The 26,055-nt window shown below is 48.7% G+C and overlaps 8 protein-coding genes across 8 annotated transcripts; 4 read left to right on the top strand and 4 right to left on the bottom strand.

Moving 5' to 3' along the window:
- The first annotated feature begins 3,794 nt into the window (after positions 1–3,794).
- BKA55DRAFT_351144 (uncharacterized protein) lies at positions 3,795–5,730 on the top strand. Its single transcript, XM_046185799.1, has 3 exons — positions 3,795–4,257; positions 4,309–4,575; positions 4,625–5,730. The coding sequence occupies exons 1-3, from the start codon at positions 3,992–3,994 to the stop codon at positions 5,469–5,471; spliced, it is 1,380 nt and encodes a 459-aa protein (XP_046050272.1). The 5' UTR covers positions 3,795–3,991; the 3' UTR covers positions 5,472–5,730.
- Positions 5,731–6,945: 1,215 nt separating this feature from the next.
- Positions 6,946–9,675, top strand: BKA55DRAFT_538874 (uncharacterized protein; the record flags this gene model as incomplete). Its single annotated transcript, XM_046190075.1, has 5 exons — positions 6,946–7,074; positions 7,137–7,432; positions 7,489–8,128; positions 8,183–8,268; positions 8,319–9,675. The coding sequence occupies 5 exons, from the start codon at positions 6,946–6,948 to the stop codon at positions 9,673–9,675; spliced, it is 2,508 nt and encodes an 835-aa protein (XP_046050271.1).
- Positions 9,676–10,159: 484 nt separating this feature from the next.
- On the bottom strand, positions 10,160–12,017 carry BKA55DRAFT_509737 (uncharacterized protein; the record flags this gene model as incomplete). The annotated part of the gene is made up of 3 exons (XM_046187542.1): positions 10,160–10,842; positions 10,951–11,450; positions 11,500–12,017. 3 exons carry the CDS (start codon positions 12,015–12,017, stop codon positions 10,160–10,162), a joined length of 1,701 nt encoding a protein of 566 aa, XP_046050270.1.
- Positions 12,018–14,410: 2,393 nt separating this feature from the next.
- On the top strand, positions 14,411–16,669 carry BKA55DRAFT_510704 (permease family-domain-containing protein; the record flags this gene model as incomplete). The annotated part of the gene is made up of 9 exons (XM_046187634.1): positions 14,411–14,590; positions 14,647–14,736; positions 14,785–14,881; positions 14,941–15,034; positions 15,083–15,440; positions 15,487–15,596; positions 15,644–16,124; positions 16,177–16,301; positions 16,348–16,669. The coding sequence occupies 9 exons, from the start codon at positions 14,411–14,413 to the stop codon at positions 16,667–16,669; spliced, it is 1,857 nt and encodes a 618-aa protein (XP_046050269.1).
- Positions 16,670–17,121: 452 nt separating this feature from the next.
- Positions 17,122–18,209, bottom strand: BKA55DRAFT_538871 (ubiquitin carboxyl-terminal hydrolase; the record flags this gene model as incomplete). The annotated part of the gene is made up of 3 exons (XM_046190074.1): positions 17,122–18,057; positions 18,117–18,130; positions 18,188–18,209. The coding sequence occupies 3 exons, from the start codon at positions 18,207–18,209 to the stop codon at positions 17,122–17,124; spliced, it is 972 nt and encodes a 323-aa protein (XP_046050268.1).
- Positions 18,210–19,011: 802 nt separating this feature from the next.
- Positions 19,012–21,381, bottom strand: BKA55DRAFT_509624 (uncharacterized protein; the record flags this gene model as incomplete). Its single annotated transcript, XM_046187537.1, has 2 exons — positions 19,012–21,015; positions 21,088–21,381. 2 exons carry the CDS (start codon positions 21,379–21,381, stop codon positions 19,012–19,014), a joined length of 2,298 nt encoding a protein of 765 aa, XP_046050267.1.
- A 937-nt stretch (positions 21,382–22,318) lies between these two features.
- On the top strand, positions 22,319–24,037 carry BKA55DRAFT_510358 (phosphatidylserine decarboxylase-domain-containing protein; the record flags this gene model as incomplete). Its single annotated transcript, XM_046187588.1, has 3 exons — positions 22,319–22,728; positions 22,782–22,913; positions 22,963–24,037. 3 exons carry the CDS (start codon positions 22,319–22,321, stop codon positions 24,035–24,037), a joined length of 1,617 nt encoding a protein of 538 aa, XP_046050266.1.
- Positions 24,038–24,276: 239 nt separating this feature from the next.
- Positions 24,277–25,508, bottom strand: BKA55DRAFT_566786 (Nitroreductase-like protein). The gene has a single exon (XM_046192670.1). It carries the CDS (start codon positions 25,035–25,037, stop codon positions 24,420–24,422), a length of 618 nt encoding a protein of 205 aa, XP_046050265.1. The 5' UTR covers positions 25,038–25,508; the 3' UTR covers positions 24,277–24,419.
- Between the last annotated feature and the right edge of the window lie 547 nt (positions 25,509–26,055).

Raw genomic sequence — 26,055 nt, 5'->3', positions numbered from 1 at the left:
CGGGAGGCAACAGAAGGGATCCTAGTCAGGGAGAACATGGTATTACGTATCGATGGATTCGATGAGAGAGGATTTAGAGAAGAAACAGAGTTTGAAGCATAATCTCGACAACAAGGATATGTCCGGGGTCTCGATGCAACGTGGAGGCTAACTAAATCAGGTGCCTGGCTCTGAAGCTCCGGAACGTCTGGCTCGTGAGTCGAGTCTGCAACCTGTTCATCAGACAGCTTGGCAGTCTCTCCTTGTTCAGAGAGTGCGATAACGGACATGTTAATAGGGTGAGAGGAGGCAAAAAAGGGGTAAGCTGAATGACTCCAAATCATGGAACTGAGAAGGATTTAGAGGCCACCAGATACTGAATTGACCTGAGGCACAGGAACAGAAGGATACAAAAGAGCCTGTAAGTGTCTGCGCCTTACGAGGCGAGAAAGTCAATTGATGTTTACAGAAGAAGTTCCGACGCATGGCTCAGAAATGAGGCTATCGTTGCTGCATTTATTTAGCCGGACAGGCTAACTTGGACAAGAGGGAGGCTAGCTGGAATGCGCCTTATGGCATTAATTTGACCGGTGCTGGTGCGTCAATGTTTGGAGACTAATTGGATGCCTGACCACGAGGAGCTAACGTTTCAGGGCAAAGAATTCGGTGCTCAATTGCTAAAACGATGAATGAGCGGCAGTCAAAGAGGTCATAGCCAAGAAACCCCAGACGGTTCAAGCTACCCCAGGTTTCGCCACCCCAGATTCTGGGTTTGTTACGAGAAATTTGAGATTGTCGAACGAGTTTGAATTGCCATCGTAGTACCGTTACCCACCAGAGTGGACTGCGATGTGATGCGGGGACGGCAAAAAGCAAATGCAATGGGCCAGATTAAGATGCCAGCCCGGCGGGCGGGACAAAAGAAAGGGCAAAGAGAAGCGCAAAATCCGGGGTCTTAAGGTTGATGCGACAAGGATTTGAGACTGTGCCGTCAGCTTGCGTCTGTAATGGCACGATACCACACACTTGCTGTTTAAGAGGGTGCTATAGAAGGATCTAAACCCAAGTCTAGACCTCACGACACCATCTTGGCTGATATCAAAAACGTGGCATAATGATATAGCTCACGGGTAACTTGATCCTTCAGGACGAATGGATTTAATGTGGCTTGAGGACTAGAACTGCTACTGGAATAGCAGAAACAAGCAGACCGCTCTCATGCAAACGATGTGACACGATAGTCGACATGTTACTGCAGCAGGCCTTGTCTTGCCTTGTCTCGCCTTGTTGCTCGCGTGGCATCTCTCAGCGATCGTTTCCAAGCATGGAATTGATGCTCGCCCAACGCACGTGGTTAATCAACCGGAGCGAGTGAAAACTCTACCGGATAACGGCAGAGGCGTTCAAAGGGGGCAAACAGAAACATTTGGCTTGACTCGAGTAATTAACTAATTAGATTGTAAAACAAAGACAGAAAAGGATAAAAGTGAGGCGTGCGGAAATAACGATTTTCAATGCGTTCGGCTTCACGTGAAGGATGCAGCTGAGTTCAGTTCATATGACACAAGACAAAGACGATATCTGCCATTGGACTTGAGTGGCTTGGCAAGCGTAAGCCAAGCGGACTCGCTCATTGACAAGTTCCACCTGGCGGTCAAAGCGACAACGACGTTGGACGACACAGGACGCATTGAGAAAAGGTTCCTCGGCATATACGGCTCGTTAGTCATTGTGATGAGCGTGTTAGCGGACGGTGAGTTTTGATTCTGGAGACAGGACGGAAAAGAAGGCATCTCAATATCCACTCTCTTCAACTACTCGCGCTATTGATTTGATTTACAAGTCCTAAAAAAGATCGTCGGCTCTTGTTAATTCCGGACCCTCTATTCTCAGCATCTACCGTTCCCCATATCTCACTCTGTCTCTGTTGTCTCTTCTCCCCCAGATGCCAAGCGTCTACAGCAACCGAGTCCCCGTAAAGCCAAGCCAGTCGAGGCAGCAGAACCCCGCGTGCCAAGTGCAACATCGACGCTGAAAAGGAGCTCATACGAGGCATTGAGACAGAGAAGAATCTGGGGGAGGGTCTCTGTGATGGGGATATCAGGATATACAGCGCCAAGACAAAGACAGAAGGAGAGAAGCATCTTAGTACCGGCGAACAGACAGTGAATGAATAAGTCAATTGAAACAAAATCCACTGACAGCGATGATCTTTACTGTCAATTGTCTGGCGGCCATGTGCTCGGAGCATTTCATACATAGAGTTGACTCGATGTCAGCTGCAAATCCGTTGATAGGAGGCTTTGGTCCATGTCCTTCACGCATTAGCCCAGGGTTTTAGGGGATGTTCAGGGGGTCTGTCCCGTTTGTGGTGAGCGTTAGGTAAAGAAGGGCCGGCAAAGGCGGCGCCGTTCCTGAAACTATGACGGCAAATGTGTTGTCGCCTTCTTTTTTCGATATGGCTTTTATTAATTGATTCAGAAAAATTGTCAATGCTCATCTCATATCCACTGCTGACCAACACAAATGTTGTGTTTTGCACTTATTTAGATGAGATGAGTTGAATGATTTTCTTGACTTTGACCACTGTAGTTAGTGGGGTCTCTCCACAAACTGAACCTAACTCCACAGTACCTCTCCACTTCTGAAGATCTTGGGCTGGACGCCACCCTGTTGTCTCTCTCTCACTTCTGGTCCAACAGATGACGACCAACCAACTACCAATATCACTCACCACTCTCTAATCTTTGACGTGCGTGGTTTTAATTCCTCATGCCCGGGAGATGCAAGCATGGTTCCATTATCATTTCTGGGGGATCTTCAGCAGCTGCTGGGATATTCTCAGTCTAAGCCAATACAATATCATCACTTGATCAAAACAGAAGATCTCACCTCTTCTTCTTTCTGTGATACCCTCGCTGTGCAGACTTGACACAAGGTGCTGTGCTATCATACCTCTTTAGGCGAGAATGCCGTGGCTTGAAACTTTGATCCTTCTCCCATGCTGTTGGCTTCAGGAGGCGTTGGGTAATGTATCTTACGTCTCTTTATCGGTATCGGCAACATGTCCGTTCTTCAAGGGTCTCCATATCCTTTCTGGCTCTCTTTTTTAGGATCTACCACATCAGCAGCTGTGGAGCCCGACCGGCCGTCTTACAGATTTCCCATCCCCATGCATTCCCCGGGACATGGATATGACATCGACTTTTGACCTTGTCCTTCTTCAGCTCAAGGGTTACAGGGGATCCTCGTCGAGTTCATCACTTGTCTATTGTACCCTCCCACACCCCATGTCATAAGCATAAGCGCCAATATCACCACCGTTCATCTTGTTCTGTCCGTGTTCCTCTTTGGGCATGAGCATGCCATGCCATGCCCTCGCCTCTCAGTCTCCCCGCGAGCCATATTACATACAGATCTACTCCCCCCTCCTCTACATGCTGGTCTTCTTTTGTGCCGGGTTCTTGGTTAGACTAATTATTACTTACTTCTTACTTTTATCTTGCTTTCCCCCCTCGCCCCCGCCATCATCATCTGCTCGCCCTCTCTTTGTTACGATTGTGTATGCAATAGTGATCTGCAGCAGTCTTCTTTATAAACCCAATCATCCCCCTTGATCACTGCATAGTTTCCTCCTTGCTTGCCACGCTTTGATATTGCACCTTTGTCTTGAATGTGCAATCATTGGTAGTGTTGGTTGTTATTAGACACGAGCCTCGACGCTTTGGGACTTGACCGTTGGGCATTCCAACGCTCCTTCTATATCGAGGACCCAACAAACCAACCTCGTGCCGATACTAAATCATTGGACTTTACTCTACAGCCCCCTCTTCTCATTCAACAACACTTCATCATAGCTATTCAGTAGACGCTGGGAGAATGGTGGACTATCGATAAAACCGACTCCCCACCCTCACCACGGCTCGACGACGAGAACCACAAATTGCTTGGTGATCACTACCAAGACCCAAGTTAACTACCGTCCATTCTCTCGAGTCTCGATACTTTCATCATGTCTTCCGCCGAACATCTCTCAAACTCGCAGCTCCGCGCTCTGAGCATCATTGAGCGGACATGTTCTGTCTTCTCATTACTCGGCTCGCTCTTCATTATCGCCACATTCTTGTCATCAAAGGCCTTTCATAAACCTATCAACCGACTGGTCTTTTACGCTTCCTTCGGCAACATGATGACCAATGTCGGTACATTAATGTCAAGATCATATATAGGCTCGCCAGATTCTGTGGGCTGTCAATTCCAGGCCTTTCTAATCCAGATGTACGCTCACTTACACCACACCGAAGCTACTAGTCACTAACATAGCATTAGGTTCATGCCTGCTGATGCCTTCTGGACCCTTTCTATGGCCATCAATGTCTACCTGACATTTTATTTCAAGTTTGACGCCCGAAGGTTACGAAAGATGGAGATTCCTTATCTCATCGGATGTTACGGTATTCCTTTCGTCCCCGCCTTCGTCTACATCTTCATCAAGAACCAAGAGGGGCACCGAATGTATGGTAATGCCACACTCTGGTGCTGGGTGAGCATGGAATGGGATATCTGGCGTATCATCACTTTCTATGGACCTGTCTGGTAAGTAATTGTTTAAGTTTGGCTATGGAGTTGGCACTGACTATCACAGGGTTGTCATTGCTGTTACCTTTTTCATCTACATCCGTGCCGGTAGCACTATCTATCGCAAGCGACAGGAACTTGATGATTTTAGCTCCACCGATCGAGATCTGACTTATGGGGCTGGAGATCATATGGGAACGATTAAGACAACAGAAGTTTCAGTGACCACGGAGGTCGTTACTCCGAATGCGATTCATCTTCAGCCCATGGGAGGCCGCCGAGCAGCCGACCCTAGCGACCCTGGCTCTAATGCATACTCGGTTCATATCTCAGCGCAGCCTAGCTCTGGGGACGTCGCAGATGAAGTTCTCCCTATTGAACGACAGCAAACACGAGCGAGTATTCAAGTCCCTGCACAACAGCAGCAACGATCAGGAGGCAATCCCGCTCGAAGGAGGAACCGAGAGCTTAGCAATGCAGCATGGCAATACACAAAGTGTGCCCTGCTATTCTTCACAGCTATCTTAATCACATGGGTTCCATCCAGCGCCAACCGTGTGTACTCAGTATTCCACACCAAAAACTCATCTGTACCTCTCGAGTTCATGAGTGCTTTCGTGCTTCCTCTTCAGGGTTTTTGGAATGCCCTCATTTACATGGTTACATCTTGGAGTGCGTGCAAGAACTTGGCTACCGATCTACGTATGGGTCGAAGGCCAGATGTGACAGAACTCGTTGGCGGCATGGCACCAGAGGTCGGGGCCAATAATGCAAGGGCAATGACCAGCCACCATCGACACAACCTCGGTCAGTTCCGACGATCGAATAAGTTCGAAACGGAAAGCATGACTGAACTGGCCAACGAGAGCCGGCCGACTTCAGACGATGAGCGGAGAGACAACGTGCGTGTATAACAGTTCTAAGGGCCTGCTTGGAAACGATGCTGCAGATGCCCTGTTTCTTTTGTTCCTTTATAATGAAGACACGACTTTGATGGTCAAGGCGTGCTCCAGACAGCTAGGAGGAGTTTGTTGGGAGACATTTGTTAGTTTCACCAGCGTGGATGGGAAGGATGGAAGATAATGGATACCCCAGTACTGTTACAAATAGTATTTGAATGCTGATAAAAGTCTGAGAGCCATTTTACGTGTCTTTACTGCAGAGTGAATCTGTCTCTTGTTTCATCTTGCGATACAGCACTGTGTTTCAAAAACTAATATCTGCCACGCGAATATGAATCAACCTTATTTTAAGCTTGATAATCAGTTACTCAACACACGTGGCTGGAGTGTAACTCCCTCATGTCAAGAGCGGAACACGCGGTAAGATAGAACTAGTTTAGCACCTGCAAGGACATGATGGCTTGATATCCATGTCTCGACGATGCATTCCCGGTCGTCCGGAGGAAGCACTGACAGTTTTGACCCTGGAACATATTCACGCAATCAGATTGACAAATGATGCGGGATCTGGGGTTAAGAAGGACGATGGCGTCAAGGATGTGACATGGGGGCTTAAGGACCCTTTGATATCAACAGTGGCTTGCCAAGGGTGAGCTTGTCGTCTCGACTTACCCGTACTTTTGTTCTGTATTGTAGATTCTTGGTGGGGTTATCGTATGATTTTGAAGGGTCAAGGATTGTGGAAAATGCGGGGGAAAGAGAGATGGCTTTGTATTTTGCGTGTTGGTTGGATATGGGCTTTTATGGTTTGCGGGGAAGGTGAAGCCATCTACAGACTCGCCTGATGTGGCTTTTCGGGATCCAGGGATTATCAGCCGATAATATTGACCTTGATAGGCACTAAGTAGAAAGAGAAGGTCGGTACTTGTATTGTAAAGAGAGAGTTCGAAGGTCATGTGATTATTTGACCTTGATCATTTTGTTTCTCAGAATTCTTTATAAACACCAGTGATGTTTTGACATCAATTCTCAATTATTCTATCAAAGCCTAATATCACAATGACATCTTTACATGTGTTCATACTCAGTTATGGAAGAAACCAAAGTCCAGAAAAAATTGGAAGGAACAGATTCAAGTTTGTCTGTCGAGGAAGTACGAATTTTTCCAATTCAATAGTTTTTCAATGCTTCGGCTGTGTCTGAGGCTTGGTAATTATAGCACCGCCCACCAGGCAGATCTCATTGTTTCTGTATCAGTATGCCTTGGCTATATTCGCTCTTCGAGGCTGTGAGCGCGAACATTTGATTGGTGGTTGGTGGCTCGCCCAACCAAGGAGGCATTCTGAGAGCGTGATCTCCCTTTCCTTTTCCCCAAGCTGAAACTACCTTGACTCTTCCACGCCGAGTTCTTCTTTTTCGCTGTAAAACTGTTAAATTCGATTCTAGCCAAGTCGTCCTCGCGAACAAACACAATTTGTCGCCCACGATGGAGGTCCTTGGTGCTGTAGCCAGCTCCATCGCCGTGATACAGGCTTTGGCAGCTGGGAAACATGCCGTCTCTTTGTTTAGAGAAATCCCTGATATTCAGAAAGACTTCGATTATCTGATGAAGGAGGTTGGTCCCCCAACTCGCTGGCAACTTTTGCTGAGGTATTAGAACTAACATCCGCTTCTCAGCTGGACATGATCAAATCTATGGCGCAAGCTGTCTCCAGAATGGCTCCCATAGCACTGGAACAAGATCTTATCAACACTGCGGCGCGAAACCTCAATGAGATCACTGTAGAGCTTGGGGCATTGTTAAGAATATGTTCTCGTGAGACTAGCACGGACGGGAACAGAACGAACAAGACAAGGAAGAGAAAGTGGTTTGTAGAGAAAAGCGATATCAAGAAGCTTCAGCAACGGATGAATCAAGCCAAAGAAACTCTTCACTTTGCTCTCAATTCGTCGCGGGTATCCAATGATATTCGGTGAGTGTACCACACCTACAATCTAGCTATGATCCTCGGTATTGACTGGCGAGCAGATTTCAGGCAGAAATGAGACAGATGATGGTAAACATGTATACGATGCATATAAGCTCGCCGCATCCACCACTAGAAGTTCCACAATTACCAGAAGTCATGGAGAGTCCGGCATCAGATCAACAGCTCAAAGATGATCATACACCAGAGTCAGACGCAGTAGTTATCAACTATGGCCATGGCAGCAATCCGGAACCGACGAATGACTCTGTTCAGCTCAATCCTGTGATCTCAACTCAGAGAACACCATCTGATTCCACTTGCCGGTGCCGATGTCACTTCTCTGAGAGTCAATATCAAAGCTCTGGTTGGATGCACTCACTCCTTGGATCCTGGCTTGTGCGTTGTAAGAGCTCGTCTAGAAAAGAATGTTCAGATTCAGGATGCCACTGCGCAGTATCAACGGCCTTGAGGATGGAGTACCAAGTTCCGAGATGGTTTCTCATCAGGACATTCAGAATTTGTGCATCTTACAGCAGTCTCTCTGGGTTGAGTTGCGCCCTGCGCTCCTTTAGATTGATTGAAACCGACTCTTTGGTGTGGACGAACCAGAAAGGCTCAAGCCAAGTAGTTAGGAGATCAGTGGCTGCGTATGGCATTTACCCTCACGACACGGATATCAATGGTCAGGGACTTATAGAGGTTGGTCAAACCGCACAACACCACGGAACAGTCTGTGTGCCCTAACATAAACAGTATGCTCTTTATGCGAAACTTTACTCTTCCATAGAGGATGTTCTGGATATATGGAAGAATATCTTGACTGAGGTTGGGTTACCCAGGTTAGTCTTTAATCACGTTCGTTATCGAAGGTTATCTGAACAATGGATAGACGTGCCGCGCTTGCTGCCGCCAACTCACTACGATACAATGAACTCAACGATTACGAGGCTTATATTGTTCAGAAAGTTCTCAGTTTCTTTCGAGATCCATCTGAAATGACAACGACCAAGGTTCACGAGGCGGTCTTGCAATGTGCGGACCTGCAAGAAGCACTACAAGAGCAACCTTGGGCTATCAACACGATTGACGACACTGGCGACTCTCCTCTTGTTCTTGCAACATGGAGGAACCAAGTCAGGTCCATGGAAGTTCTCATTTCAGCAGGAGCTGATGTTAACCAACGATCGTACGATGGATTGACTCTTCTCATGGTCGCAGTCGTGACAGAAAACGTGGAGTCTGTAAAACTGCTGCTCAAGTCCAAATGTAACGTTGATTTGTGCAATGAGGAGGACACGACAGCATTGAATTTGGCTTCGAGACAGGCTAACCCCGAGTTGATCAGCCTTTTGCTAGCGGCAGGCGCATCTGTAAAGCATCGAGATGCCAACAGCAACACGTCACTGCATTATCTGGCCATGTCTACGGATACAAACGCTACTCATGACGGCATCAAGGCATCCATTGAGACGCTGCTCGTGGCAGGATTTGACCTTGAAGCACGAAACAACCTACGGAATACACCTTTCCTTCTATCAATTTGTCTAAATAACTTTGAACTCACAAGAGGTTTGGTAAATGCAGATTGCTCTCTCATTGTTTTTAATTGCCGATCTCAAAACTTGTTACATCTTGCAGCCAGATACGCTTCAACAGAATTACTCCAGTTTTTTTCCATCTTGGACCTATCCGGCATCAATCCGTATCAGGAAGACTCATTTGGCCATACACCCGTCGATGATTTTGTCAGAATCTCTCATACTAAGGACGAATGGTACCTGGGTGGAGTTCGCAAGCCAAGTCTCGCGGAGCAAGAGGCTTTCGTCGAGCTTTATCAAGGCGTTCGAGATCAAGCCCTACACAATGATATTCAAAACCTTGAACAAGTCCTTGACACACTGCAGAAGCAAGACATGGCAGTAGCCCGAGAACATCTAACCGTATTGATCGAAAAGGAGAAAAGATGGGAGCGCGAGAATCTGGTTTCTTGGTATCGAGCCGTCGACAAGCGAATTCAGCACGCGGAATGGGAATTAGCGACAGAAGATGTGGAGGGTCGTATACTGGATTTGCAAGAAGAACTCGCAACACCCGTTTGGAAGACCTCATCAGAATACGGCTACTTATGGGAATTTGATGATGGAGAATCGGCTATTGAAGAGAGATCTGAAAGTGTGGATGAATCTGAGATGCCTAGTCATTCTGACCAACAAGTCATAGGTGAGAATGATGCTCAAGCAACCTAGGAACAAACCTAGTGACATCGTTGGGTATAAAGGCAAAAGGTCAAACACAAGAGCGCGATGATCAATGTCGAATTGTTACAAGGTTCATCAATACGAAGCGCAGAGTAAACGGGCCAAGATTTACGACTAACGTTACGGGGCACAGTTAGGGTGATGCTAGTTCAGGAAAATGGCATTAAATAGAGGCTACCATGAATTCTATCTTGAAGTGTTCTACCATTCGTATAATTATACAATCCCCTTACATATGAGTCCTGTCACAGTTGCTTACTGGCTAATCTCAAAAGAAAAAACTTGCTTCTATCTCTCTGAACAAATCCGTGCATATACCTATCCTTGCCTTAAAACCGTCTTCTTTCCATAATGTGGTATCTTCCTCTAAAAGAGGCCCTTCTCCCTGATTCTTTTCTTTTCTAAAGCATGAAGAGAAGAAACTGTAGCGCAAAAGCACAAACAAGCAACATCTTTCGTCTTTTCTGGATCTCTAGTGCTCCAAGTCCTCAAGGTCTTCTACCTCTTCTGGAATGTCCTCTTGGCCTTGCTTGATGCCGTCTATCATGTGGTATTCCCAAACTGTGCCCAGCTGGAGACACTCGTTGACGCAGCCTTCGTCTTCCCACCACCATTTATCTCCGGTGACTAAACTTCCCCAGACTTCCATCCAAAGCAGACGACCGATGATGCTTCGAACTTCTGCTTTCACCTCTCTTTCGGAGGGGCCTCTGTCTATGAACGGATCGCTGTCGTCGGCTTGACTCCGAATACTAGCTGATACAGCGTAGAATTTCGAGGTCGTGAGGGTACTTCCTTGGCCACGAAGACCAGCATCACCCATCCATTCTGGGAACAGTCTACTGGGGTTCGTGCATTTGAAGTGTCGCTCAAGGTTGATCAGTAGATGTTCTTGAAGCCATGTTCGCATGCGATGACCGAGAGTTCCTGCGCAGGGCAACGGGTCGATAAGAGTGAGCTGAAGGGAACCACCGACTCGAAGACGGTTGCTGATGTTCTTTAGTACCACTGGTATCTCAGGTGAAGAGCACACAGCGGGTAACGAGAGCGAATATACGATGGTGAATGAGTGCTGATCGATTGGAAGTGTCGAGGGGGTCATGTACGGGACCAATACCGGGTGGATGCTCGGAAGTTCTTTGTTTTGGAACGAAGCTATCGTCAGAGAGTATACTTCTCTTGTTGAGTGAAGAGCTGCAAGGTATGTAGCCGTGACTGATATTGTTAGTACTGCACTATTTTGGTTGTCCCTGATTAACTCACTTTCAGACTCGTAGAGGGCCAGTACCCCAAGACTGTCAGACGTATTCGCGACAACGCAAGCAACACCAGCACCATCCCTTGCCTCGATATCCAGAAAGTGCAGGACAGAAAGCATCCATCGCTTCAGCTCAATGTTCAACTCTCCATGGAACCTCTCGTCAGTGACGGTCCAGATCTCCTTGATACGCGCAAGAATCATGCTGGGACTCGATGCTGCCATAACCTTGACTTGATCCTTGACGCTCTCAAAATTCGTGTGCGGGTTGGCTTGAGATGTCTCTTCTGCATCGGCAGTCATCTCGATATCTTCCCGATTCTCAAGCATTTGGGCCTCTTCTTCTTGTCGGTCGATGTACTCCCATTCTTCGGGTGGACGCCATGAGTCAGGATTGTTGGGTCGGAAGTTGATCGCAATGGGAGCTTTCGGTTCTTTCGGAAGTTCGAGACTTGACACGAGACTGTTGGGAGACTCTGGCTGGAGTATCGGGACAGGGAAGCTTCTACGAAAAGGTCAGTGGCGTTCTCTTCCACTGTAAGTGATCAAGTTACCTATCTCCCATTGAACCCGTTGGTGTAGGAGGATGATCGCCTTCTAGCTCAGAACAGTTGTACACCTCTGAACACAAGTCCGGGTTTTCCAAGTCGGATTGTCGAGGCTGCGAAACTTCCTTGCGCTTAACAACGTGGGAGGAAGCCGCATCTGTAGAAACCGGAGTGTTCGCCCTGTGTGCTCGCTCTGCTCCGAGGGAAACATTCGACAAGTTTGCCATAAGCGCTGAGCGATGATAGCTCCCCGAGTTTGAGCGAGAGGAGTGATGACTAGGAGTTAGAAGACCTGATGGGATCTTCTCTTTGCCCTTTGCATGTTTGCCATTTCGAGGTCGAAGGAAACCAAAACGAGATTCTGTAGAGGATCGAGTGCTTGTGACGGAAATGGAGCGGCTGAGAATTGAGTTCTCCTGTTCCTTTTCTCTCTCCTTGTTCTTCATTTCGCGCTTTATTTCCTTTTTGGCGCGATGCTCGCCGACGAGCTCGCGGTCGGGGTCGACCCAGATGACATCGAACATTTTGTTTGGTGCTCTATAATCGTATATCTGCTGTTGAGATTTCCTTTGAGGGTTGGTGATTTGTGGCTGTTGTTTTTGAGATCGGAGTGAGTCGTGGGTAGGTCGAATGAATGAATGTACCTATTCTATGTGAAATGATTTACGAAGTATAGGGCGTATCTCGAAGCCCGCATAAGCTTCAAGATGTTCGGAAACAAAAACTGAATGCCTTTATTTTCTAATTCTTGATAGCGAAAGAGGTGGTGTTGTAAGGATGAATGTGGGTGTTTTCGAAGGAGTGGGGGTGGAGGTTGTGAGGAGCTGAGGAGCAAAGGTCAACGAAGGGCCGAAGACTTGAAGAGAGTTGCCAGCCTCTAATATAAGGTCAAAAAGAGCGTATTGAGGGAGTCAAAGCTGTTGTTAAGCATGAAGTGAAGTATGCGGTTGAGAGTTGCTGAGCACCGGCGTGTCAGTGTCAGGTGCACCAGGTGGTTGTGAGTGTCAAACGAGAATGTCGGTACCAGTTCGGAGGAGAAGTGCCAGTTGTTAGAGAGGTAACAGTGGCGTGAGCGTTTGGTCAATTGTTGTCAAGAGTAATTCTAGGGCCTTGAAGGGCAACTTATACGCGTTTGGTAAACAGGACGATGATTAGATGAGAGAACAAGTCTTGGGATGATCAACAAAAGGTTTACTCATGCCACTGATTCACTGGCCCAAAGTAGCTCTATATATGTTCATACTGCAGTTAATCACTGTGGATTTCGGGGTGGATGTGTGACAGCAGAAGTTGAGACGAGTTGATATATGCAGTAAGGTGTCATTGAGGGCCTCACTAGCCTGGTAGAAATGTCAGCATCAAGTCATGTGGGCAATTCTTATCGTCTCTGATTGAGAGGGTCATATTCTCTGACTGTATATGGTTGATATACTGGATGTCGACTGGTTTCACGAAAAGACCACATGACTTTCAGCCAACTCTCTGTGTAAGTGAAAAGGGGCAACTTTCAGTACATTGGATATCAACCAATAATTAGCAACATTAACGAGTATTAGCTTTAAAAATGAAAAGAATAATTTAAGATATGATATGGTGAAAAACATGTCTTTTCTTGTATTTTTTCATGTTCAAGTGTGATCATCCAACATCCACACATGAGTGTACTCAGCTCTCTTCCGCCTAGTAATTCTCGACCTTCATCTTATGTCGATAGAACACCAGCAAGAACCAGTTCATTTCGGGTACAGACATACCGAGCATTGTCTTACATCTGTATCAACCAACCACGTCTTTTGCCACCATTCACACCAGACGCCCTCTCGCTTCGCAAACGTCGGCGAGCTGCATACGGTGAGACGAACACCTGGTCTGTACGACACTGAACCCGTGTCTTGAGGGGTCGGTTCCAGGAACTCAGTGGTGGAAACGGGATCCTCCTTGGGTGATGATCTTATTGAAGAATGCCCTTTTCTGGCGCGTTCAGGGGTAAGATGTGTGTGGTAGGTGAATCAACTCGGACTGTTAACCATGTCCAAGTATCCAATAGCTTCTATTGAGATGGATTGTATCTGTTCTTTACTTTAATTATCAGTTCAATATAAATATACATCCTCATAAGTCAAGTTCTTTTCTTAATTACTGTTCATCCCAGACTTACCAATAATGAGGCCCGTTCGTCAGCATGTTCACTCATCACAACGCCTCAAACACATCACCTTGACAATAAGCTCGGACAAACAGCCAAGACCCAAATACCAGGTCCAGTCCTCGAGCCAAGGTAACGAATATTACACAGACGGCCCGTGGAAACAATGCCCTCCCCTTTGATCAAGGCAGACATTTACAAAGCTACGCATACAAGTAGGACCCAAAATCACCCACAGCCTTATAAATCTTGTTCTCCTTTTTTATTCTGTTCTTTCTGGGCTTATGCTGTGTCTGTACGTGTGCGTGCATGTGCGTGTGCATCTTGCGCAACTCGCAACTTGGACTCGAACTTCGAGTCTTGTGATGCATACCCATTAATTCGGTAACTGGTCTTATCGGGTTCGAGGTGTAGATACTGACGTTGAGGTTGTTGGCAGTGCGAGGCGGCTGTCAGTGTCTGCCAGTTGCAGTTCTCCTCTGGCGTTTCTTCCTCTTGACGCCAGAAACTAAGAACCTCTGTTTGCTTTTCTCTGATGTAATCGATTCTGCTTCTTGAATCTCTTTTCCTCATTTCTTCTGGTGTCACCTCCTCTTCTTCACAGGGTTGATCGACGCCACCACCAACCTCACTCTCTTCCTCTCTCTTGCATTTCTTCTTCTCATAATCACCCACTTAATCAGTCCCCCCCATTCCCTTTATCTTCAATTTTCCTCCACTCCATCTTCTCATCATCAAAGCAAACATTTCACAACGCACATTGCCTTCAAGATGGCAACCTCTCCAGCACAGCAAGGCGCTACGCCTCCTCCAAACCAAGAGGATCTCGACATTGTTCAACATCTTGGTCGCTCTCGATACTTCGGTTGTCGTGACTTTCTTGATCGTGTCGACCACTATGTCACCACTTCGGCCTTTGGGTACTTCTTCACCCTCAGTGGTACTGGTCACGTAAGACGCACTCTCTCTGTCTGTGCTGGTTATGGTCTAAGCTGATGACTTTCTAGCCTCAAGAGATTGCTGGAGCGACTTTCTTTCGAGAAGTTCGCGCTGGTATCACTACGTTCGCGACTATGGCGTACATCATCGCTGTCAATGTATGGACGCTCGATCCTCTCAATCTGGAGCTGGCTGACGATAGATAGGCTGCTCTGCTCGCTCAGTCTGGTGGTACTTGTGTCTGTGACTTGACGGATAGACACGCGTGTGATAAGATTGATTCATATGTTGCTTGCAAAGAAGGTGAACTGATACCTAATACCGACTCCCAACATTATGGGAAGATGCTGACTGCGCAATAGACATTCGACGAGATATCGTCACTGCTACAGCTGCAGTCTCCGGCCTGGCAAGCTTCATGTTCGGCTTCCTTACCAACCTCCCTGTTGCCCTCGCGTGAGTCCCCGTTTTCTCACACTATGATATGATGCTGATTCCCAATAGTCCCGGTATGGGCCTCAACGCGTACTTCACCTTTCAAGTTGTCGGATACAACGGAAGCGGTCCCATCTCTTACCGTCTCGCTCTTACAGCTGTCTTCGTCGAAGGCCTTATTTTCATCTTCCTCGCCCTCACGGGTATGCGCCAGTGGCTCGTTAAGCTTATCCCCTCCACTATCAAGACTGCCACGGGCGTTGGTATCGGCTTCTTCCTCACTGAAATCGGTCTTTCGTACTCTGCCGGTATTGGTGCTATTACCGGCGGTGGAAAGGCTACTCCTCTTGCGCTTGGAGGCTGTCCCCAGGAAATGCTTGATGAAGTAACTGGCATGTGTACGGAAGGACAGATGTCGAGTCCCAAGGTAAGTTGGCTGGTCTCCGTTAAGTCTCGTATGCTTATTCAGATAGCTTTGGGTTGCTGTCTTTTGTGGTGGTATTGTCACTGCTTTTCTCATGGCGTTCCGTGTCAAATACGCCCTCATCCTTGGCATCGCTCTCGTTTCTGTTCTGTCATGGCCGTATGTTCTCCCCCTTTAACCTCTAACGTTACCTAACCATCCCACAGTCGCAACACGCCCATCACGTATTTCCCTCACAATGACGAAGGAGACTCCCGTTTCGAATTCTTCAGTCAAGTCGTCATGTGGCACCCGATCGAAAGAACTCTTAACCAGCTCGACTGGTCCTTTGGTGGATCGGCATCTCAGTTTTCCCTCGCTCTCTTCACCTTCCTTTACGTCGACATCATCGATGCTACCGCTACTCTCTACTCTATGGTTCGCTTCTGTGGTGTTGTGAACCCTCGCGACGGTGACTTTCCACGCTCTACTCTTGCGTATTGCACTGATGCTTTCTTCATTTCAATCGGTGCTTTATTGGGCAGTTCACCTGTTACTGCTTTCATAGAGAGTGGTGCTGGTATCGCCGAGGGCGGAAGAACTGGTTTGACTGCCATGACCACTGGACTATGCTTCACCGCTGCGGTGTTCTTTGCGCCCATCTTTGCCTCTGTGCCACCTTGGGCGACTGGTTGTACTCTGATTCTGGTAAGCTGTGTTCTTTCTGTGGGTATCGGATCACAACTAATAAGATGTGTAGGTCGGCTGCATGATGATCCGTCAAATCACCCAGATCAACTGGCGATACATCGGCGACGTCTTGCCCTCTTTCGTCGTTATGACATTCATACCTTTCAGCTACAGTGTAGCATATGGTCTCATCGCGTAAGCCCCCCATGCCCTCCTCGATATTTCCACTAATGACCTTTAGGGGCGTTTTCGTCTATGCAGTTCTCAACGGTCTCGTCGGCTTCGTTGTCTTCGCTACCCGTGGCTATGTCGAGCCTCGCGAGTACGATCTCAAGGAGTACTGGACCTGGAAGGGATCCGGCCGTGCTCCTTGGTTCATTCGTGCCATCCGGCACGGTCGAAACACTAACCAGGAGAATGATGATGACCAACCAGATGAATCTGGTCATGCCATGAGAAATCTTGACTACGTCGATCGCCGTAAGCACAGCAGCTCCAGGACTGCTTCCAGCGGCAAAGACGATCAGCCTACGTCACCCTCCAATGAACGATGGGAGCGTTGAATGAACGACGGATAGCGTTCCCGCACGACACTTTCTATTCTCTGTATCCATCAATTTCGGAGAGGTGGTACCTCATTTTGGAATTGTGGGACAATGTTTGCTTCTGGACGATGACAGTAGAAAGGACTAGTATCGCCCTTAGAACAGTATATAGTAGTGCAGCCTGATATTGGCGATATCAGAGAAAGGGGATGGAGGGGAAACTGCCGAAAGGGGGGCAAGATACTGAGATGTTAAATGTGATATAGTAACGTATGAGCCATGAATATCGTACCCGTGCAAGTTAGAAGCCGACTGAGTGATGAGACAACAGGAGATGTCGTTCTCCTTATATTTCGCCTACAAAGAAGCATCAGCCATCAATTGTAGACCTGGTATCATGGGACGTCTGCCTAAATATTCAGTCATAGAACCTGGTATCTCTATCTTCACCATGACCTTCATTAAACATTTCAAGCCCCCATATCAACATCACCACCGCCGTCACCACCTCCAGCTCGACCCCTCATAGCCTGCTCCGCATTCTTCCTTCTCTCCAGGCTCTCCTTCACCCACTTCTCACAAGCAGCGTCACCACCCTCGGCGATCTTACTGCGCACTACTCCCTTCATCACCTCACCCGCAAAGCCCACAAAGTTATGTCTTCGCAGAGCATTCTCAAACATCCAGTCCCTTCGCTTGCGCTCTTCTCTTGCCAGCAGTTCCTCATCCCCAAAGTCGCGCGCACGCTGTCGTAGATCTCGGCACATGGCGAGGAGGTTGAATCGAATCTCGGTAGTATCATATCGCGCAATACGGCGTTGGAGAACATCGACTACCTTGGTGGCAAAGTCCTCAGAGCTGCAAGCACCGTGGGAGATAGGCGCAGGTTGCAGACCATCGAGCTCGTAGAGTGTGCCGTTGATAGGTGTGTAAGCGATGAAATGGAAAGCATCCTCTGCCTCGGCGCCAGTTTTGTCTGTCTCATCGGCAAAAGGACTGCTACGAGCAAAGCTGTTGTGCACTTCACGAATGAGGTCAGAGTTGCTCAGCGCTTCACCTCGGAACTCGGGCGGCAACACCATGGTGAACTCTCTGAACTCGCCAAGTTTCTCGCCTATTTCAACATCATTCGTCTTGTTGAGTAGTACACTCAAAAGAGCTTGTGTGGCGCATGCATTCTGAATCGTCTGGGCGGCGAAGAAGATGTTCTCGGATGCGGCATTGTCGAACGAGCCGTCGCGGGGTCCTTCGGGTGTCGCATATGGTTGATCAGTCGGATACTTGAAGAGGAAGATCACACCATAGACGGGCTGTAAGGACAGAAGCTCGGATGGGTCGAGTGTGAGGAGTTCTTCGAATTGGACGTCTTTGACGCCAAGATTCTCGATGAGGGAGGTAAAGACGCCCTGACAGCTCCGAATTAGCCCTCTAATTTCAACGGTTCGCAAGCGTAATTAAACCATACCGCATCGGACTCAACTATAGAGCTTCAAGTCAGTATACCAGTCAAGATCGTGTACAGAGCAGGAAACTAACTGGTATTCCATCCTCCACTCATTGTTGCGACAAGTCTGGCGTCTCCCAGCAACTTCAGCTAGAATTAGAGGTTTTGAGTAAAAGATTTGAAGAAAGAAAGACGAAAAAGGGCATACAGCTCGATTTACAGAGTGAGGACGCTTCTGAGGTGGTGTGAAGTTGTTTTGTAAAGGGCATAAAAGTAGAAGCTTCAAAGTCAAACAACTGAGCCACACGACACTGATATCATCTGTCGCTGATAAGATAAGAAAAGCCAGAGGCAGCAACAAGCTACGACATCATTCGAGGTACACCATCCCTAGCCATCCTCAGGCATTGGACTGAGGAATCGGAATCCAGTCTTTAGAGAAAGGGTTATGCAAGCTCGAGGTTTCTTTGCCTTAACTAAGCTTTATAATCATTGTTTTAAAAACTTTATGAATATTACTTACAAGTGAAGTAGTCGACACGCAGCTATCTACCTACTAGCCTGAGGGTTTTCCTCTTTCCCATGCACTCAGTTAAATTCCGCAACAAATCTAGGGGCAGCGGATCCCTCTCGCCCTCAGTATCAGCGACACTTTATGAAAGCTATCAAATCATCGATACCAAATAACAAAAGGCCTGCGCTCAACTTTATTCTGTGGTAAATGTCTTCGCTGATAGAAGAAGGCAGAAAACTGGAATAAGCCAGATTCCATACGAAAAGAAACACCGCCAACTCCAGTAATTTCACCTCATTCCAACGCTTGATATATTGCAGCGCTGGTCTAAACTTTTCCACTCATCCCGCATCTCGCTTTAACACATTTCAACCAATTAAATTATAATCTTAAGGGAAAACGCTACAAGGGAATAAGCTGTTCCCTGGCCGGCTCGTTTCGCTGGTTATCATCCTGAACTCCTTGCTCCGCCTGTACTTCTCCGTTGTGCTCTGTGCCAGTACTGGTGGTCGCCTCTTCGCCAACATTCTCAGCTTGGTCCTGGTTCTCGTGGCTCTCTTCGTTTTGAGCTGCCGCTGCAGCCGCCGCATCTTCTGCCTCTCTCTCCTCAGCTTCTCGGCGTTCTCTCTCTGCTCGTGCAGCTGCTTCCAGATTGGCGATATGCCTTTCTGCAACACCCGGTGCGATGCTGGCCAGAAACAAGAGACCAGCTCTCTCCACGCGTCTGACTTGCGATAATAGCCAACTCTCTGGGCCTTGGTGTTGAGCTACAAGTCGTCGTGCCATTTCAGTAGGATCTGGATTTTGTCGAGGCTGCTGATTCTGCTGGTCTTCTCCGGCAATTCCCTGGCGACGTCTGGGCTCAGCAGGAATCAGATTTTCGAGGTGTCGTCCTAAAGGCTGCCAAACATGATCCGGAACACCATTAAATATTCCAGTGCTAAGCAAGAAGATGAGCACGGCGATTACAATGATGGTGAACCATCTAGACCAGCTTGCATTAGGGGAAGTGAAGAACCAGACAAATAGAACCAGCCGGAACAAGAGCCAGATTTGCGGCCATAGCTGCATAAGGAGAGGCGGAAGCGCCGCCATGGGTGGGTTTCCCCGGTGCATCAGGGGAGCCATAATCGCGGCAGGGTCCGGTTCCTGCGCCTGATTCTGGCCTTGAGCTTGAGCCGGGTATGCAGGTTGCTGCTGCGGCGCAAGGTTCTGGGCTTGCTGCTGAAAAGGCTGAGGTGGCTGTAGGTTCAGAGGTCGCCCTTGTGCCTGGATCTGAGGTATCTGCTGCGGCGCGATCTGGGAGCGGGGATGATGGTGGTGGTGGTGATGAGGATGATGATGGTGGTGATGGTGTCTCGCCCGCAACTGACTTTGAGCATCGAGAGCCGCGCTACTGAGAGCAGCGGCTTGTCGAAGGTGAGGTAGACTCGTCTGAGTTCGCAACCGTGGGGTAATGTACGTTTCAGAATTAGCATTGTTCAATAACAAGGCTCTAGGTCCCTCAGGCGACGAGAGAATATACACTTCAGGCCCTTGCCTCGCCTGGGAACTTCCAGGAGCTGCAGTGGTAGTGAGTCGATTAAGGGATGAATCAGGGGTTCCACGACCACTGCCGGCCATGGATTGGGGTATGGACCACATGGGCGCCGTCAGTCCGGGCTGAGACCGGTTGTGAAGAGAAGTGCTTGAAGCGCTTCGCTGCATTGCGCTGGCCATTGCCGATGTAGCTTGACTGATATCAGCATTTCGCAAAAGATTCTGTACATCAGCTGGAGTCATTGAGCCGCTGGCACCACCGTTGCCCTGTTGTCCAGGTACCACAGTCCGAATCACAGTCTCGAATTGATAGGTGTTCCCGTTTGGCCCAATGTGCTCACGATAAACGGTATGGCCTGGAGCTGGGCTCGCTCGGCCACTATTGTTTCCGCCAGTGTTTCCAGGGTTGTTGGGGTCGCCAACGCCGCGCATCCCCATTTGAGCTCTCGTTCGTTGGTTCTGGTTGAGAGCTCTAGCCATGGCCTCTCGTTGAATGCTGTTCAGCCACTGGGTCATGTTCTGATGTTGGTGTTGAAAGGCGGCAGCTTGCTCGGGAGTATGAGAAGGCGAAGGGGATGGCATGCGTGGTTGAGGAAACGGGTTGGAAGTTGGGGGCATCGGGTTCCGCCAGTTCAGCCCTGGTGGCATCTGATATCCAAAAGGTTGGCCGTGGGGCTGCTGAGGTTGAGGACGTGGAGGATGTGTTGGCGGTGCAGAAGCGGTTGGACTGGGACCTCGCGCAGGTGCAGGTGCAGGAACAGGAGCGGCGAGGGACGGTGGCGCAGAGGGCGCGTTGGGAGTTGAAGATGGGCTATCGTTCATGTCGCGAAGGACAAGATGAATCGTCTGCTGCTCGGAAGTGCGAATCTGTAGGCATGACAAGCCGTCTGGTTAGCATGTTGCAACTCGTAGACTGATCACTACTCAGGAGTCACGTACCGCATCAGCGCCAAAAATATCGACTAGTGTATCCGATTCGCGAACAAGTGCGTGTCCCCTATGGATCAATCGTTGATGGTCGTCGGCGGGTCGCAAGGGAAGAGTCTGGCGAATTTTATCCTTGAGCTGTTTGATCGTAGTATTTGCGGCCAGGTTGGGAAAAAGCAGTGGCCGATTCACACCAACAGACGGTGACAGGACCTGCAGGTTGACAGTCTGTTCGTTGGATGTTGAAGTAGAGGCGTTGGAGGGTCCATCGTCTTCAGGACGAGTAGCGGAAGGCAAGGAAGCCATGATGATCGAGCTGATGGCATGCCACTCCCAGGTAGGTAGGTAAGCTAAGGGAGGATGAAGTGGCCCGAAGTATCGGGATCAAGGAATGGCGACGAAGAATAAAGGACAGGTCGGATCGTCGTGGATGAACCTATGATTCAGGAACATATGTCGGTAATCGACAACATGGGGTTTCGCCTCTTCCTAATCGTGGCTGTCGATCTACGAGAGCTCGCGTGTTGAAAGAAAGCACCGGCTCGTTAACTGACGTCGGTTGTGTCGTCTTACTAACACTAAAAGGGTCGCATGTCCAAGGGAGTCTGACGACAGATGATACAGAAAGGGATGACAATATGCGACGGCGAAAAGCAACACGACTTATGTGCTAAAATAGATTGCAGTGATTCGCTATGACAAGGCGATTTGGTGAATGAGGGTACAGAAGGTGTTGCAAGTTGTGGTTGATTAACAACCATGACAAGACAAGACAACAATGGTCAGGGTGGCCTTTTGCCTTTTGGGGCCATATTCAGGTAAGCTCAGGCACACACTCACCTTAGCCTGCGACAATGGGGAATGGCCAGGGGAGTGACAACCCACTGTTGCGGTGTCGGTCTGTTGAGATCAGGTCGTCCAGGGTAAGTTTTGATTGGTCAGTTCCCTAAGGCCCCTGTTCTACCCACCTTGTTCTCTACAAAGTCATCATCATCCCTCGGCGGTCGGCGTCTTTTGCTTCCGAGAGCTGTCCGAGAAGCTGTGTCTTGGCTGTGTGCGGCTAACAAGCTCGAGCAGCCGCAATCCATCGTCATCGTTGGTTTTGACGTCAACATCCATCGAAAAAAGGGGTCCAGTTCTCTTTGAGAGGCTTCAACTACCTCTCTTCTACTCACCAACTCTACGCAATTGTATAAAAGGCAAGGAGGCAGCGTTCAATCGCTGTCTATCTCTACTGCCCGCTATGGCTCCAACCCTTGGACCTGGCTCCTCTAAGCTCGGTAGTCACATGCTCCGCAACTCATTCTACACCCACGGTCGTTGGACAAATTGTTACTCGCCATCTGCCTCGCGACACATGTTTCTGGCCTCCACGAGATCGCGATGCCTATCACGGCCTTCGGTCTCTTCAATTCGAACCTTCGCCTCCAATTCGGGCAAGAGACCAAGATTTTCCCAGCGCCTCGGCGAGGCCATGCGAAACACCAAAATTCAATGGTACCGGATCCCTGTCGGTCTAGGTATTGGTTTCCTCGGTCTCTTCCAGTTTTATAAGGTCTCTTCCCGTGAGAAGGAGAGACTCGAGAATGAGGATGGACAGGAGGGTTCCAGGGCACCCAAGAAGCGTGCCAGAATTCGCCCTGATGGTCCTTGGTATGTCAATTATTTATGCCCCTATTCTCATGTCAATGCTAACTCAATCCCAGGCAAGTCCAAGTGATGTCAACTCTACCCCTAAAGGCTATCTCTAGACTTTGGGGACGGTTTAACGAACTTACTATTCCTTACTACCTTCGAGTTCCCGGTTTCAAACTTTATTCCTGGATTTTTGGTGTCAAGTTTGTTCCCTTAACTCAATTCTCGAAATCCCTTTGCTAACAATGGCAGCCTCGACGAAGTCGCCGAACCCGATCTCCACGTCTATCCCAACCTCGCATCCTTCTTCTACCGTACACTCAAGCCCGGTGCTCGACCACTCGATCAGGATCCTCATACTCTCATCTGCCCTTCGGATGGAAAAGTCCTTCAGTTTGGCCAGATTCAAGGCAATGACATTGAGCAAGTTAAGGGCATGACTTACACTATCGATGCCCTTCTTGGAAAGAATACTCCTGCTCCAAGCATCTCTGGCACTTCAGGCACCTCAACTCCCGCAACAAGCCAAGGCGACGTGTCAGAGGAGGAGTCGCTCGTTAAGCAACACGAGGAGTTTGCTCAAGTCAATGGCATTTCATACACTCTTCCCGATCTTCTCACCGGCACTGGAAAACAGGCTCCTTCGGCAAAGGACGAGTCTATGCCCGCATCTCCTGGTACAGTCTCTGAGGTCCGTGCCGAACTGGCTCTGGGCGAGCGACCTTGGTACGATCTCATATCTCCCGACAACACTACATCGCTTTACTATGCAGTTATCTACTTGGCTCCCGGCGACTACCACCGTTTTCACTCTCCCACGAACTGGGTTGTTGACCGCCGTCGCCACTTTGCAGGAGAACTCTATAGCGTGTCCCCATACCTTCAGCGAACCCTCCCTGGTCTTTTCACACTTAACGAGCGCGTGGTTCTCTTAGGCCGTTGGCGCTGGGGTTTCTTCAGTTATGTCCCAGTCGGTGCCACCAACGTCGGCTCCATTGTGATTAACTTTGATAAGGAACTTCGAACCAATAGCCTGTTGACCGACACGGCAGCAGACCGTGCAGCGGAGGAGGCTGCCCGCAGGGGTGAAGTGTATCATGGATTTGCTGAAGCGACATATGAAGCAGCCAGCCCCGTTCTGCGGGGTCATGCGCTCCGACGCGGTGAAGAAATGGGCGGTTTCCAGTTGGGTAGTACCATCGTACTCGTGTTTGAGGCACCTTCAAGCAAAACGGATGAGAACAATAGACACGTCGGTTGGGATTGGGCTGTTCAGAAGGGACAGAAGGTGAAAATGGGACAAGCTCTGGGACGAGTCATTGAGTGAGGCGCGGAACGGCCATGCAGAGTTAAGAAGCAAGTTGAGCGTTTGCATATTTAAAGCTATATATAATTGTATACTACTATATATGATGTCACGTTTTATGAAGAATCTCTCAATATTCACTTTGGTATCATTAGCTATAATGAACCACAACTAGAACATGGCATGGTTTGGTGGTGGTATTCGCAGTAACATGGATGTTCAAGTGTCGGTCAGAGGAGAAAGACATCGTCAATGCAAATGCTTGTAAGTATGATTGGTTGGTAGTTTTGTCTATTGAAGGGAAACAAGAGCTCAAGGCTCCATACTCTAATTGCAACTCGCTAAAAATGCAGGTTTCTATGCCAATTCTAGTTGACGTTTCTCATGCTTTCATAAGGTTCTTTTAAGCACCGAAGACCTTGACACGCTCCTCAAGAGGAGCATAGTCCTTGGGGGCAGCCTCAGCGGTCTTGGCACCGAAGACAAGCTGGGCGTTGAGGGTCCAGGTAGAGGGGATCTTCCAGGTCTCAGCAACCTTCTCATCGATCAGAGGGTTGTAGTGCTGGAGGTTGGCACCGAGACCCTCAGCCTCGAGAGCGGTCCAGAGGAGGTACTGCTGGATACCAGCAGACTGAACGGCCCAGGGAGGGAAGCGATCAGCGTAGATGGCGAACTTGGTCTGCATGGCCTCGACGGCGGCGTTGTCGACGTAGAAGAGGACAGTTCCGGCAGCGGCCTTGAAGCCGGAGATGCGCTTAGAAGTACCCTCCCATGAGTCGGCGGGGACGATAGCCTTCAGGGTATCGGCAGTGATGTCCCAGAGCTTGTCGTGCTCAGCGCCGTAGAGGACGACGACACGGTTGGACTGGGAGTTGAAGGATGAGGGGGTCTCGAGAGTGGTTTGGTTGACGATCTCGGTGATGCGCTGGGTGGAGATGGGAAGGCTCTTGGAGAGAGTGTAGACGGTGCGGCGGTTCTTGGCCAGCTCGATGAGGGCGTTGGCGGAGAGTTTAGCGGCCATTGTAAGAGTTTATAGGTGTTTGAGTGTAGGTTGTAGGTGTAAGTGATATAAGCTGAGAGACTGATGATGGACTGATGATGAACTGAAGGGACAGACAACACGGGGAGACAAGAAGAATATATAACAAAACCCTCAATGACTTGCCGGCCACTGTATCAAAGTTACGGCCCCGCCATATCGGCCCCTCCTCTCCATTGTCCATTCGTAAAGAGCAAAAACACATCAGACCCTGCCAACTTTTCGCAATCGCCAAGCTCCACTGACTAATGCGACTAATGCAGCGCCGGGATTGCATCAGTAAAGGGAACTGTGCCTGTGCCTGTGCCTGTCTACTAATCAGTTTGTCAGCCACCCGCTAACAATTTCTTCTCGCGCGCGCTAGACTTTGGATATCTCTCCGAACGATTCCAAACGGATATACAGATTAATGAGGTTAGCGTCGGAAGTTACCCTGAAGTTGGCCACATTGGATGATGAATGCAAATAATTATTCAGATGGTTGCCATCATCGTAGCACCGCGACTAATAGTGTCTTCTAATTAACAATCTTGAACTCAATATCTCCCGTGTTTGACGCGGTTGTTGCTCTATGTCATCTATCCTCATGTACTCTCCCACAGCAGGTGGAGCTATGCTAACAGAAACTCGGATATATGAATCGGAACGAGACTACACAATTCCGCTGACAAACAGCATTGAACGCTTGATAATTCCATGTAAGCAAACTGTTCAGCTCTGAGCTGTGTATGCTCTGAAACAATCCCTACACCGTAAAACATACGTCGAGCAAGTCAATTACTGATATGTTTCAAAAATGGACTCATCTGATTAGGTAGTCTCCGAGTTTACTGGCGGTTAAACTCCAGACCGCTCATGATTGACAATCCGCGCGCGCGCGAGATTGATAATGTATCCGGGTGCGTGGCTCCATGGGCACAAAGATCCGCTGACATAACCACATTTCTTTTTCTGCAGCGAGCAAACCCATGCATGTTAGACAGCTCCCACTTAAATGCCG

This window comes from Fusarium redolens (assembly GCF_020744475.1).
Source record: "Fusarium redolens strain MPI-CAGE-AT-0023 chromosome Unknown BKA55scaffold_7, whole genome shotgun sequence".
In the NCBI taxonomy this organism is placed as follows: Eukaryota; Fungi; Ascomycota; class Sordariomycetes; order Hypocreales; family Nectriaceae; genus Fusarium; species Fusarium redolens.
The sequence above is the reverse complement of the archived record's forward strand: the minus strand, read 5'-3'. Positions and strand labels throughout refer to the sequence as shown.

Bases quoted from the DNA above. Each gene is read 5' to 3' on its own strand.
- BKA55DRAFT_351144 (XM_046185799.1), top strand. From the start codon at position 3,992: ATGTCTTCCGCCGAACATCTCTCAAACTCGCAGCTCCGCGCTCTGAGC. The intron at 4,258-4,308 runs GTACGCTCACTT...ACATAGCATTAG, and splicing joins CAGGCCTTTCTAATCCAGAT to GTTCATGCCTGCTGATGCCT. The intron at 4,576-4,624 runs GTAAGTAATTGT...TGACTATCACAG, and splicing joins ACTTTCTATGGACCTGTCTG to GGTTGTCATTGCTGTTACCT.
- BKA55DRAFT_566786 (XM_046192670.1), bottom strand. From the start codon at position 25,037: ATGGCCGCTAAACTCTCCGCCAACGCCCTCATCGAGCTGGCCAAGAAC.